This window comes from Thalia democratica, unplaced genomic scaffold (genome assembly GCF_965202585.1).
Source record: "Thalia democratica unplaced genomic scaffold, ktThaDemo2.hap1.1 HAP1_SCAFFOLD_428, whole genome shotgun sequence".
NCBI lineage: Eukaryota > Metazoa > Chordata > Thaliacea > Salpida > Salpidae > Thalia > Thalia democratica.
In genome coordinates, this window is record NW_028139489.1 from 14,082 (window position 1) to 29,176 (window position 15,095).

At 27.7% G+C, this 15,095-nt stretch overlaps 2 protein-coding genes across 2 annotated transcripts; both read left to right on the forward strand.

The window, feature by feature from the left end:
• The first annotated feature begins 3,916 nt into the window (after positions 1-3,916).
• LOC145846390 (nuclear RNA export factor 1-like) lies at positions 3,917-5,811 on the forward strand. Its single transcript, XM_082953202.1, has 3 exons — positions 3,917-3,951; positions 4,218-4,688; positions 4,818-5,811. The coding sequence occupies exons 1-3, from the start codon at positions 3,917-3,919 to the stop codon at positions 5,809-5,811; spliced, it is 1,500 nt and encodes a 499-aa protein (XP_082809328.1).
• A 3,686-nt stretch (positions 5,812-9,497) lies between these two features.
• On the forward strand, positions 9,498-11,410 carry LOC145846392 (nuclear RNA export factor 1-like). Its single transcript, XM_082953203.1, has 3 exons — positions 9,498-9,532; positions 9,817-10,287; positions 10,417-11,410. Exons 1-3 carry the CDS (start codon positions 9,498-9,500, stop codon positions 11,408-11,410), a joined length of 1,500 nt encoding a protein of 499 aa, XP_082809329.1.
• The last annotated feature ends 3,685 nt before the right edge of the window (positions 11,411-15,095 follow it).

Here is a 15,095-nt window from a genome sequence, read left to right on the forward strand (position 1 = left end):
AATATAAGACTGACATGTATAAAATTAAACAAAAACTAGAGGACGGCTTTCGATATTTGTGCAAAAGCTTATGCAATTTAGTTTTGTACTAGCTTAAATAGTTATATTTAGTTAGTTAAGTTTAGTATTCTGTCCTGGACATGACATTAAACTGTATCCTGGTGTATGACTCAATAACCGAAAGGTTTTTTCGTACATCAGGTCCTAGGACCAAATATTTGAGCGCTTTTTTTTTTCGTACGTTCAATATTGTTAATTGTATAAAAAATTGTTTGTTCAAGTTCTAAAGTTGACCATGTTTTTATTATACTTTAGTATCTAAAAATAAATAGATATGATTTGGCTAGTACAATAAAAAAATAGTTTTACCTTTGAAAAAAATAATACATGAAAATTTATAAAAACTTATTGTTTATTAAAAGTTAAGCAAAAAAAGTCAGAACGTTGCTAGAAGTTACTTGCATTATTTATTGTTTTAACCCTGAGTACTGGTGCCAGACAAAAAAATGGCCATATTCGAATACTGACGCAATTGCCACTAGTTGGCGCAGTTTTTGTATAAATAGTTGAACTTATCAATTTTTTTTCATTTGAGCTTAGCAGTCATGAGAGCAACATGTAAGTTTTAGTTTGTACGGAAGCTTACGTAAATTAGTTTTTTACTAGCTGAAATAGTCTTAAAGTTTAATATTGTTATTTTATATGAAAAATTGTTTGTTCAAGTTCTAAAGTTGACCATGTTTTTATTATACTTTAGTATCTAAAAATAAATAGATATGATTTGGCTAGTACAATAAAAAAATAGTTTTACCTTTGAAAAAAATAATACATGAAAATTTATAAAAACTTATTGTTTATTAAAAGTTAAGCAAAAAAAGTCAGAACGTTGCTAGAAGTTACTTGCATTATTTATTGTTTTAACCCTGAGTACTGGTGCCAGACAAAAAAATGGCCATATTCGAATACTGACGCAATTGCCACTAGTTGGCGCAGTTTTTGTATAAATAGTTGAACTTATCAAATTTTTTTCATTTGAGCTTAGCAGTCATGAGAGCAACATGTAAGTTTTAGTTTGTACGGAAGCTTACGTAAATTAGTTTTTTACTAGCTGAAATAGTCTTAAAGTTTAATATTGTTATTTTATATGAAAAATTGTTTGTTCAAGTTCTAAAGTTGACCATGTTTTTATTATACTTTAGTATCTAAAAATAAATAGATATGATTTGGCTAGTACAATAAAAAAATAGTTTTACCTTTGAAAAAAATAATACATGAAAATTTATAAAAACTTATTGTTTATTAAAAGTTAAGCAAAAAAAGTCAGAACGTTGCTAGAAGTTACTTGCATTATTTATTGTTTTAACCCTGAGTACTGGTGCCAGACAAAAAAATGGCCATATTCGAATACTGACGCAATTGCCACTAGTTGGCGCAGTTTTTGTATAAATAGTTGAACTTATCAATTTTTTTTCATTTGAGCTTAGCAGTCATGAGAGCAACATGTAAGTTTTAGTTTGTACGGAAGCTTACGTAAATTAGTTTTTTACTAGCTGAAATAGTCTTAAAGTTTAATATTGTTATTTTATATGAAAAATTGTTTGTTCAAGTTCTAAAGTTGACCATGTTTTTATTATACTTTAGTATCTAAAAATAAATAGATATGATTTGGCTAGTACAATAAAAAAATAGTTTTACCTTTGAAAAAAATAATACATGAAAATTTATAAAAACTTATTGTTTATTAAAAGTTAAGCAAAAAAAGTCAGAACGTTGCTAGAAGTTACTTGCATTATTTATTGTTTTAACCCTGAGTACTGGTGCCAGACAAAAAAATGGCCATATTCGAATACTGACGCAATTGCCACTAGTTGGCGCAGTTTTTGTATAAATAGTTGAACTTATCAAATTTTTTTCATTTGAGCTTAGCAGTCATGAGAGCAACATGTAAGTTTTAGTTTGTACGGAAGCTTACGTAAATTAGTTTTTTACTAGCTGAAATAGTCTTAAAGTTTAATATTGTTATTTTATATGAAAAATTGTTTGTTCAAGTTCTAAAGTTGACCATGTTTTTATTATACTTTAGTATCTAAAAATAAATAGATATGATTTGGCTAGTACAATAACAAAATAGTTTTACCTTTGAAAAAAATAATACATGAAAGTTTATAAAAACTCATTGTTTATTAAAAGTTAAGCAAAAAAAGTCAGACAAGTTTAATTTTGTTAACAAACCAAGGCACTTTTTGTTTGTTTTTAGTTTACATTATGATTAGGTTAGAATTAAAGCTAGCTAAAAGTGTATTGTATTAAGTGATAGATATCACTTGATGACTTTGATAAAATAGTTAGAAAAAATATAATTATAATATAATGTAAGATTAATATGACAAAGTTGTTTAATATAAAAACCTATAGTTATTGAGACGACAGGTTTAAGAAAATTCTCGAGAAAGGACATTTAAATTATAATTTAGTACTTATAACTAAATCATACTTGTAAATTAGTATTTTAGAGTAGTATTGCATCAGATATTCAGTCTAATTATAGCAGCACACCAAATAATAATTTATGTAAAATTTAGTTTGTGTTAAAAGCTTAAGTTAATTATGCTTCTTTTAACTTAAATAATTTTAAAGTTTAATGTTATAACTACAATTGTTTTAAAAATTATAAAACTATATTTGTTACTTATAGTTAGTATTGTGGGATTTAAAATATAACAAAGCAAGTTTCAAACTGAATTTACTCGTTATTTTAACAGTTTTTAACAGTTATTAACAGTTTATAATTACATTAACACAAATTAATTATGTAATTTTAAACTTTTGATCTTACTTAATTGATCTTACTTTTTATCTTACTCTGATAAAACCTAAAGCTACTTAATTAACGTTTATGATATAATTAGTTGCTAACAAAAGTAGTTGATAAGTATTAGCTGAAACATGTTTTACTTTTTTGCACAACAAAAATGGTTTTATGATACATGTCTCTAATTTTTATTTAATATATGTATTTTAGAAAAATGAATAGATGACCGTATTTAAACTAACTAGTGGCGTGTTTTCAGAACAACTTAGTAACATATAACGCAAATAAATAATGACAAATATGGAAGATTTACTGTCAAAAATGAAAAACATTACAGTTCAAAAGAAAAGTATTCAATTATATAAACCACCTAAAAGCAGAGGTAATGTTTACAGTGTTCTTATAAAATTATTAAGATGTTTTTTCTTACCGTTATTAAGTTATATAAGTTTTTAAGTTACCTAGGTAAATGTGTTTTTATAATATTTTTAGTCATGTAAATTAGCTAAACGTCGAAACAAACTATTTTTCAGAATCTCATAAAAAAAACAATGATCATGATGAAAGACTTAACATCTCATTACATCATGTTGATCACGGAGATTGTTACGAACCTAAGACATTAGAAAAATGTTCTACATCGTACAAAAGTGGTAGAAAACGTTACAAAAACAAAATGAAATGTTACAAAGTCAAGGGTCGTCTAGGAAAACAAAGGTTTTAATTAACAACTAGTTTAAATAGAATTAAGTTGAGTTATTTAAAAATGAAATTGAAAGTTGGTTATTTACAAAGTTAGCTTGAATACAAATATTGAATCGCAATGTTTTTAAATTATTTATTCAACAGTAGTTTGTTTTTCTCAATACTATACTTATGATATTCTATTTTATATTTAAATTTGAGACTACAGTAACTCAGGTTTTATAAATTGTTTGTAACGCTTTATAGACCGTTCCTCATGAATGGTATATTTTTTCGATTTGATAATGAAACTTTTAAATTGTTAAACAAAAACTATTTTAAAGGAAAACAGTTTATGACCGCCTTGGAAAACGACGACCACAAAATAATAATGATATAGATAATGACGGTTGTGTCATTATGAAGGGAGACTTATACGCTCACAAAAAGAAATTGTAAGTTGTTGTTTGTTTTTTTTTAAACTTATTTTTCGTATAATTGAAATATTAAGTTTTTGTACTTTTTTATTATACGTAAACTCTTAAGACTAATAATAAAAATAACTAAAACATTTATCAAAATATAATATTGAATAAAAATTCAATTGTTTTGAGTACAAGGTTTTACTACCTTGTAAAACAAAACTTTAATGTATTAAATTTCACAGTGACCCGTTGAGCCGAAACAGAGGATCAATAATAAGAAAGTTTAAAATTGACAGGAGAGAAAATATCAAAATATCTCCTGCCGCAATCAAAAACAACTTCAACAACATCAATAAGTCAAAAGTTGATGTAGAAAACGCCTGGTACCAAATAAAAGTATTTCGAGGCGCAGATGAAGTTGAATCTCAATTGATTGAAAAAATGAGTAAAATTATTGATGCTCCCATAGAATACAGGCAGTATCACGTTTTCAACGGTGATGCTAGTTTCTATGTGCTTGGAAAAGGCAAAGCAGATGCGCTGTTGAGTTGCAACCGTCAACTTACCAGCAGTTTCGGTGATGATATGCTGAAAGTAGTTAGGTACACAGCAAAGTCTGATGTTTACCGTGACGAGCAACTAGAAAGCATTAAGCAGTGCATCAAAAGCCGGGTCTATTTAGAACAAGGCGTTCTTGACTTGAGCGGTCTCAGCTTTGACAAAACTCTGAAGAAGCAAGGTATCAGAATTAACCTGCATAGAAGCGAGTATTTTACAATTATTGTAAAAACATTAGATTCGCTGTTCAGAGGAAGTGATCAAAATAAAAGAATCACAACATTAAATTTAGAAAAAAATAACTTAAGTTATAAATCAATTGGCTTTCTCAAAAACAGCCTCATTGATATGTTTCCCAATATTAACCGTCTCTCAGTTGCTGAAAATCACATTAAAATTGTAAAAGATTTGAAAGCATTAAGAGATTGGAATTTAATTGAGCTTAAGTTATACGATAGCCGTCAAGATGCAACTGTAAATGATATAAGCAACTGGCGGAAACTCTTTCCAGACTTGATCAAACTTAACTGCAGAGATTATGAGCCTCCAGTAAAAATAGATGTTGCAGAGTATGAAATACCAAAAACTATGGGAAGCAACTTTATGCTGCTTTCTGATAGTGCAAAAGAAGTGTTCATCAATCATGTCAAAAACTTATTCAGTTGCCTTGACAAAGTAAAAACCTCAGATGATGCAAGCAACTTTTACTGTAAAGATTCACAGTTTAGCTTGACAATTTCTAGCAATGATAAAGATTGTACAATGAAAAAATACTTGGAAGTGTGCAAGGAGTGCACACCAAACAACCGACAGAAAGTCAGAGTCGGTTGTAATAAGTCCGATTCCAAAAAGTATTACTTTGGGAGAGAGGAAATTGTGAAAGCGTTGCGCAAGCTACCCTTATCAAAACACATTATGGACAGCTTTGTTTGTGATGTCACGTTCTGCTCTAGTGAGTTCATCAGTTACGTTATCAGCGGCACTTTTGAAGAAGCCGGTGGTAAAGTTCGCGCCTTCACCAGAAGCATATCCTGCGCAATTTCCGCTGAAATTAAATTTACAATACTGAGCGACATGCTCCATATCAGGAACCAATCGGTCGCCGAAAAGAAAGAAAACGCCGCCAAGGTGGCCGCAATCAACCAGTTGCCACGACCGCCGTGTGACGTGCGAACGGAGATGTTGAAAACTTTCATGAAAGACTCAGGAATGAACGAGAAATATTCGCACGAATGTCTGCACAACAACGGGTGGGATTATGATAAAGCCGGAAGAAATTTTATGGAACTGCACAAAAACAACCACATACCGCTTGAAGCATATCAATTCTAAAATACTGTTAACAAAATAAAAACAAAGAAGCTAAAACGAACTATCGATCTTAACTAAAAGCTTCTTTTCTTGTTATTTTTTCCCTTGATTTTAACAAATTTTTAATTGAGCTCTTTTATTTGTTGTTGTTTTCTTTTACAATTTTAATAAATTTTAATTAAAAAAAAATAAGTTTTTATATTATCAATAAGTATAAGCTAAAAAATGGTCTAAGTAAAATAAAAGTTTTCACTGATATATCCGCAGAAAAGAATGCGAAAACCTTTGATAGAAGAGTTTTTTATGCAAAGAAATTGATGTTTAGTATTAATTATCATAAAATAATATCTAATACAATAGAAATAAATTACAATAAATGAATTATTTTATATAAAAATAATACTTAGATTGCCTACTCCAAAACTATTTCATTTGCATTAAAAGATCAAGGTCATATAATATAAAACATAAGGCTTTACTGTAACTCAATCATTTTAAATATCATACTTTCGTTTGGATACTTTCAGTTTATTATTATTATAGATAAATAGTTTAATTTAGACTACAGTCTAATATTTTAAGAAATAAAAGTGTTTGCACTGATAAATCCCATTGGTCATGTTTGAAAATAAACTGAACCGAGATTTGGCAAAATTTAGTTTTTTATTGAATATAAGACTGACATGTATAAAATTAAACAAAAACTAGAGGACGGCTTTCGATATTTGTGCAAAAGCTTATGCAAATTAGTTTTGTACTAGCTTAAATAGTTATATTTAGTTAGTTAAGTTTAGTATTCTGTCCTGGACATGACATTAAACTGTATCCTGGTGTATGACTCAATAACCGAAAGGTTTTTTCGTACATCAGGTCCTAGGACCAAATATTTGAGCGCTTTTTTTTTTCGTACGTTCAATATTGTTAGTTGTATAAAAAATTGTTTGTTCAAGTTCTAAAGTTGACCATGTTTTTATTATACTTTAGTATCTAAAAATAAATAGATATGATTTGGCTAGTACAATAAAATAATAGTTTTACCTTTGAAAAAAATAATACATGAAAATTTATAAAAACTTATTGTTTATTAAAAGTTAAGCAAAAAAAGTCAGAACGTTGCTAGAAGTTACTTGCATTATTTATTGTTTTAACCCTGAGTACTGGTGCCAGACAAAAAAATGGCCATATTCGAATACTGACGCAATTGCCACTAGTTGGCGCAGTTTTTGTATAAATAGTTGAACTTATCAAATTTTTTTCATTTGAGCTTAGCTGTCATGAGAGCAACATGTAAGTTTTAGTTTGTACGGAAGCTTACGTAAATTAGTTTTTTACTAGCTGAAATAGTCTTAAAGTTTAATATTGTTATTTTATATGAAAAATTGTTTGTTCAAGTTCTAAAGTTGACCATGTTTTTATTATACTTTAGTATCTAAAAATAAATAGATATGATTTGGCTAGTACAATAAAAAATAGTTTTACCTTTGAAAAAAATAATACATGAAAATTTATAAAAACTTATTGTTTATTAAAAGTTAAGCAAAAAAAGTCAGAACGTTGCTAGAAGTTACTTGCATTATTTATTGTTTTAACCCTGAGTACTGGTGCCAGACAAAAAAATGGCCATATTCGAATACTGACGCAATTGCCACTAGTTGGCGCAGTTTTTGTATAAATAGTTGAACTTATCAAATTTTTTTCATTTGAGCTTAGCTGTCATGAGAGCAACATGTAAGTTTTAGTTTGTACGGAAGCTTACGTAAATTAGTTTTTTACTAGCTGAAATAGTCTTAAAGTTTAATATTGTTATTTTATATGAAAAATTGTTTGTTCAAGTTCTAAAGTTGACCATGTTTTTATTATACTTTAGTATCTAAAAATAAATAGATATGATTTGGCTAGTACAATAACAAAATAGTTTTACCTTTGAAAAAAATAATACATGAAAGTTTATAAAAACTCATTGTTTATTAAAAGTTGAGCAAAAAAAGTCAGACAAGTTTAGTTTTGTTAACAAACCAAGGCACTTTTTGTTTGTTTTTAGTTTACATTATGATTAGGTTAGAATTAAAGCTAGCTAAAAGTGTATTGTATTAAGTGATAGATATCACTTGATGACTTTGATAAAATAGTTAGAAAAAATATAATTATAATATAATGTAAGATTAATATGACAAAGTTGTTTATAAGTAAATATAAAAACCTATAGTTATTGAGACGACAGGTTTAAGAAAATTCTCGAGAAAGGACATTTAAATTATAATTTAGTACTTATAACTAAATCATACTTGTAAATTAGTATTTTAGAGTAGTATTGCATCAGATATTCAGTCTAATTATAGCAGCACACCAAATAATAATTTATGTAAAATTTAGTTTGTGTTAAAAGCTTAAGTTAATTATGCTTCTTTTAACTTAAATAATTTTAAAGTTTAATGTTATAACTACAATTGTTTTAAAAATTATAAAACTATATTTGTTACTTATAGTTAGTATTGTGGGATTTAAAATATAACAAAGCAAGTTTCAAACTGAATTTACTCGTTATTTTAACAGTTTTTAACAGTTATTAACAGTTTATAATTACATTAACACAAATTAATTATGTAATTTTAAACTTTTGATCTTACTTAATTGATCTTACTTTTTATCTTACTCTGATAAAACCTAAAGCTACTTAATTAACGTTTATGATATAATTAGTTGCTAACAAAAGTAGTTGATAAGTATTAGCTGAAACATGTTTTACTTTTTTGCACAACAAAAATGGTTTTATGATACATGTCTCTAATTTTTATTTAATATATGTATTTTAGAAAAATGAATAGATGACTGTATTTAAACTAACTAGTGGCGTATTTTCAGAACAACTTAGTAACATATAACGCAAATAAATAATGACAAATATGGAAGATTTACTGTCAAAAATGAAAAACATTACAGTTCAAAAGAAAAGTATTCAATTATATAAACCACCTAAAAGCAGAGGTAATGTTTACAGTGTTCTTATAAAATTATTAAGATGTTTTTTCTTACCGTTATTAAGTTATATAAGTTTTTAAGTTACCTAGGTAAATGTGTTTTTATAATATTTTTAGTCATGTAAATTAGCTAAACGTCGAAACAAACTATTTTTCAGAATCTCATAAAAAAAACAATGATCATGATGAAAGACTTAACATCTCATTACATCATGTTGATCACGGAGATTGTTACGAACCTAAGACATTAGAAAAATGTTCTACATCGTACAAAAGTGGTAGAAAACGTTACAAAAACAAAATGAAATGTTACAAAGTCAAGGGTCGTCTAGGAAAACAAAGGTTTTAATTAACAACTAGTTTAAATAGAATTAAGTTGAGTTATTTAAAAATGAAATTGAAAGTTGGTTATTTACAAAGTTAGCTTGAATACAAATATTGAATCGCAATGTTTTTAAATTATTTATTCAACAGTAGTTTGTTTTTCTCAATACTATACTTATGATATTCTATTTTATATTTAAATTTGAGACTACAGTAACTCAGGTTTTATAAATTGTTTGTAACGCTTTATAGACCGTTCCTCATAAATGGTATATTTTTTCGATTTGATAATGAAACTTTTAAATTGTTAAACAAAAACTATTTTAAAGGAAAACAGTTTATGACCGCCTTGGAAAACGACGACCACAAAATAATAATGATATAGATAATGACGGTTGTGTCATTATGAAGGGAGACTTATACGCTCACAAAAAGAAATTGTAAGTTGTTGTTTGTTTTTTTAAACTTATTTTTCGTATAATTGAAATATTAAGTTTTTGTACTTTTTTATTATACGTAAACTCTTAAGACTAATAATAAAAATAACTAAAACATTTATCAAAATATAATATTGAATAAAAATTCAATTGTTTTGAGTACAAGGTTTTGGTTATGAGTACAAGGTTTTACTACCTTGTAAAACAAAACTTTAATGTATTAAATTTCACAGTGACCCGTTGAGCCGAAACAGAGGATCAATAATAAGAAAGTTTAAAATTGACAGGAGAGAAAATATCAAAATATCTCCTGCCGCAATCAAAAACAACTTCAACAACATCAATAAGTCAAAAGTTGATGTAGAAAACGCCTGGTACCAAATAAAAGTATTTCGAGGCGCAGATGAAGTTGAAACTCAATTGATTGAAAAAATGAGTAAAATTATTGATGCTCCCATAGAATACAGGCAGTATCACGTTTTCAACGGTGATGCTAGTTTCTATGTGCTTGGAAAAGGCAAAGCAGATGCGCTGTTGAGTTGCAACCGTCAACTTACCAGCAGTTTCGGTGATGATATGCTGAAAGTAGTTAGGTACACAGCAAAGTCTGATGTTTACCGTGACGAGCAACTAGAAAGCATTAAGCAGTGCATCAAAAGCCGGGTCTATTTAGAACAAGGCGTTCTTGACTTGAGCGGTCTCAGCTTTGACAAAACTCTGAAGAAGCAAGGTATCAGAATTAACTTGCATAGAAGCGAGTATTTTACAATTATTGTAAAAACATTAGATTCGCTGTTCAGAGGAAGTGATCAAAATAAAAGAATCACAACATTAAATTTAGAAAAAAATAACTTAAGTTATAAATCAATTGGCTTTCTCAAAAACAGCCTCATTGATATGTTTCCCAATATTAACCGTCTCTCAGTTGCTGAAAATCACATTAAAATTGTAAAAGATTTGAAAGCATTAAGAGATTGGAATTTAATTGAGCTTAAGTTATACGATAGCAGTCAAGATGCAACTGTAAATGATATAAGCAACTGGCGGAAACTCTTTCCAGACTTGATCAAACTTAACTGCAGAGATTATGAGCCTCCAGTTAAAATAGATGTTGCAGAGTATGAAATACCAAAAACTATGGGAAGCAACTTTATGCTGCTTTCTGATAGTGCAAAAGAAGTGTTCATCAATCATGTCAAAAACTTATTCAGTTGCCTTGACAAAGTAAAAACCTCAGATGATGCAAACAACTTTTACTGTAAAGATTCACAGTTTAGCTTGACAATTTCTAACAATGATAAAGATTGTACAATGAAAAAATACTTGGAAGTGTGCAAGGAGTGCACACCAAACAACCGACAGAAAGTCAGAGTCGGGTGTAATAAGTCCGATTCCAAAAAGTATTACTTTGGGAGAGAGGAAATTGTGAAAGCGTTGCGCAAGCTACCCTTATCAAAACACATCATGGACAGCTTTGTTTGTGATGTCACGTTCTGCTCTAGTGAGTTCATCAGTTACGTTATCAGCGGCACTTTTGAAGAAGCCGGTGGTAAAGTTCGCGCCTTCACCAGAAGCATATCCTGCGCAATTTCCGCTGATATTAAATTTACAATACTGAGCGACATGCTCCATATCAGGAACCAATCGGTCGCCGAAAAGAAAGAAAACGCCGCCAAGGTGGCCGCAATCAACCAGTTGCCACGACCGCCGTGTGACGTGCGAACGGAGATGTTGAAAACTTTCATGAAAGACTCAGGAATGAACGAGAAATATTCGCACGAATGTCTGCACAACAACGGGTGGGATTATGATAAAGCCGGAAGAAATTTTATGGAACTGCACAAAAACAACCACATACCGCTTGAAGCATATCAATTCTAAAATACTGTTAACAAAATAAAAACAAAGAAGCTAAAACGAACTATCGATCTTAACTAAAAGCTTCTTTTCTTGTTATTTTTTCCCTTGATTTTAACAAATTTTTAATTGAGCTCTTTTATTTGTTGTTGTTTTCTTTTACAATTTTAATAAATTTTAATTAAAAAAAAATAAGTTTTTATATTATCAATAAGTATAAGCTAAAAAATGGTCTAAGTAAAATAAAAGTTTTCACTGATATATCCGCAGAAAAGAATGCGAAAACCTTTGATAGAAGAGTTTTTTATGCAAAGAAATTGATGTTTAGTATTAATTATCATAAAATAATATCTAATACAATAGAAATAAATTACAATAAATGAATTATTTTATATAAAAATAATACTTAGATTGCCTACTCCAAAACTATTTCATTTGCATTAAAAGATCAAGGTCATATAATATAAAACATAAGGCTTTACTGTAACTCAATCATTTTAAATATCATACTTTCGTTTGGATACTTTCAGTTTATTATTATTATAGATAAATAGTTTAATTTAGACTACAGTCTAATATTTTAAGAAATAAAAGTGTTTGCACTGATAAATCCCATTGGTCATGTTTGAAAATAAACTGAACCGAGATTTGGCAAAATTTAGTTTTTTATTGAATATAAGACTGACATGTATAAAATTAAACAAAAACTAGAGGACGGCTTTCGATATTTGTGCAAAAGCTTATGCAAATTAGTTTTGTACTAGCTTAAATAGTTATATTTAGTTAGTTAAGTTTAGTATTCTGTCCTGGACATGACATTAAACTGTATCCTGGTGTATGACTCAATAACCCAAAGGTTTTTTCGTACATCAGGTCCTAGGACCAAATATTTGAGCGCTTTTTTTTTTCGTACGTTCAATATTGTTAGTTGTATAAAAAATTGTTTGTTCAAGTTCTAAAGTTGACCATGTTTTTATTATACTTTAGTATCTAAAAATAAATAGATATGATTTGGCTAGTACAATAAAATAATAGTTTTACCTTTGAAAAAAATAATACATGAAAATTTATAAAAACTTATTGTTTATTAAAAGTTAAGCAAAAAAAGTCAGAACGTTGCTAGAAGTTACTTGCATTATTTATTGTTTTAACCCTGAGTACTGGTGCCAGACAAAAAATGGCCATATTCGAATACTGACGCAATTGCCACTAGTTGGCGCAGTTTTTGTATAAATAGTTGAACTTATCAAATTTTTTTCATTTGAGCTTAGCTGTCATGAGAGCAACATGTAAGTTTTAGTTTGTACGGAAGCTTACGTAAATTAGTTTTTTACTAGCTGAAATAGTCTTAAAGTTTAATATTGTTATTTTATATGAAAAATTGTTTGTTCAAGTTCTAAAGTTGACCATGTTTTTATTATACTTTAGTATCTAAAAATAAATAGATATGATTTGGCTAGTACAATAAAAAATAGTTTTACCTTTGAAAAAAATAATACATGAAAATTTATAAAAACTTATTGTTTATTAAAAGTTAAGCAAAAAAAGTCAGAACGTTGCTAGAAGTTACTTGCATTATTTATTGTTTTAACCCTGAGTACTGGTGCCAGACAAAAAAATGGCCATATTCGAATACTGACGCAATTGCCACTAGTTGGCGCAGTTTTTGTATAAATAGTTGAACTTATCAAATTTTTTTCATTTGAGCTTAGCTGTCATGAGAGCAACATGTAAGTTTTAGTTTGTACGGAAGCTTACGTAAATTAGTTTTTTACTAGCTGAAATAGTCTTAAAGTTTAATATTGTTATTTTATATGAAAAATTGTTTGTTCAAGTTCTAAAGTTGACCATGTTTTTATTATACTTTAGTATCTAAAAATAAATAGATATGATTTGGCTAGTACAATAACAAAATAGTTTTACCTTTGAAAAAAATAATACATGAAAGTTTATAAAAACTCATTGTTTATTAAAAGTTGAGCAAAAAAAGTCAGACAAGTTTAGTTTTGTTAACAAACCAAGGCACTTTTTGTTTGTTTTTAGTTTACATTATGATTAGGTTAGAATTAAAGCTAGCTAAAAGTGTATTGTATTAAGTGATAGATATCACTTGATGACTTTGATAAAATAGTTAGAAAAAATATAATTATAATATAATGTAAGATTAATATGACAAAGTTGTTTATAAGTAAATATAAAAACCTATAGTTATTGAGACGACAGGTTTAAGAAAATTCTCGAGAAAGGACATTTAAATTATAATTTAGTACTTATAACTAAATCATACTTGTAAATTAGTATTTTAGAGTAGTATTGCATCAGATATTCAGTCTAATTATAGCAGCACACCAAATAATAATTTATGTAAAATTTAGTTTGTGTTAAAAGCTTAAGTTAATTATGCTTCTTTTAACTTAAATAATTTTAAAGTTTAATGTTATAACTACAATTGTTTTAAAAATTATAAAACTATATTTGTTACTTATAGTTAGTATTGTGGGATTTAAAATATAACAAAGCAAGTTTCAAACTGAATTTACTCGTTATTTTAACAGTTTTTAACAGTTATTAACAGTTTATAATTACATTAACACAAATTAATTATGTAATTTTAAACTTTTGATCTTACTTAATTGATCTTACTTTTTATCTTACTCTGATAAAACCTAAAGCTACTTAATTAACGTTTATGATATAATTAGTTGCTAACAAAAGTAGTTGATAAGTATTAGCTGAAACATGTTTTACTTTTTTGCACAACAAAAATGGTTTTATGATACATGTCTCTAATTTTTATTTAATATATGTATTTTAGAAAAATGAATAGATGACTGTATTTAAACTAACTAGTGGCGTATTTTCAGAACAACTTAGTAACATATAACGCAAATAAATAATGACAAATATGGAAGATTTACTGTCAAAAATGAAAAACATTACAGTTCAAAAGAAAAGTATTCAATTATATAAACCACCTAAAAGCAGAGGTAATGTTTACAGTGTTCTTATAAAATTATTAAGATGTTTTTTCTTACCGTTATTAAGTTATATAAGTTTTTAAGTTACCTAGGTAAATGTGTTTTTATAATATTTTTAGTCATGTAAATTAGCTAAACGTCGAAACAAACTATTTTTCAGAATCTCATAAAAAAAACAATGATCATGATGAAAGACTTAACATCTCATTACATCATGTTGATCACGGAGATTGTTACGAACCTAAGACATTAGAAAAATGTTCTACATCGTACAAAAGTGGTAGAAAACGTTACAAAAACAAAATGAAATGTTACAAAGTCAAGGGTCGTCTAGGAAAACAAAGGTTTTAATTAACAACTAGTTTAAATAGAATTAAGTTGAGTTATTTAAAAATGAAATTGAAAGTTGGTTATTTACAAAGTTAGCTTGAATACAAATATTGAATCGCAATGTTTTTAAATTATTTATTCAACAGTAGTTTGTTTTTCTCAATACTATACTTATGATATTCTATTTTATATTTAAATTTGAGACTACAGTAACTCAGGTTTTATAAATTGTTTGTAACGCTTTATAGACCGTTCCTCATGAATGGTATATTTTTTCGATTTGATAATGAAACTTTTAAATTGTTAAACAAAAACTATTTTAAAGGAAAACAGTTTATGACCGCCTTGGAAAACGACGACCACAAAATAATAATGATATAGATAATGACGGTTGTGTCATT

Coding starts and splice junctions, on each gene's coding strand:
- LOC145846390 (XM_082953202.1), top strand. CDS start 3,917: ATGAAGGGAGACTTATACGCTCACAAAAAGAAATT. Junction 3,952..4,217: donor TACGCTCACAAAAAGAAATT/GTAAGTTGTTGT, acceptor TAAAATTGACAG/GAGAGAAAATATCAAAATAT. Junction 4,689..4,817: donor ATTAACCTGCATAGAAGCGA/GTATTTTACAAT, acceptor TCTCAAAAACAG/CCTCATTGATATGTTTCCCA.
- LOC145846392 (XM_082953203.1), top strand. CDS start 9,498: ATGAAGGGAGACTTATACGCTCACAAAAAGAAATT. Junction 9,533..9,816: donor TACGCTCACAAAAAGAAATT/GTAAGTTGTTGT, acceptor TAAAATTGACAG/GAGAGAAAATATCAAAATAT. Junction 10,288..10,416: donor ATTAACTTGCATAGAAGCGA/GTATTTTACAAT, acceptor TCTCAAAAACAG/CCTCATTGATATGTTTCCCA.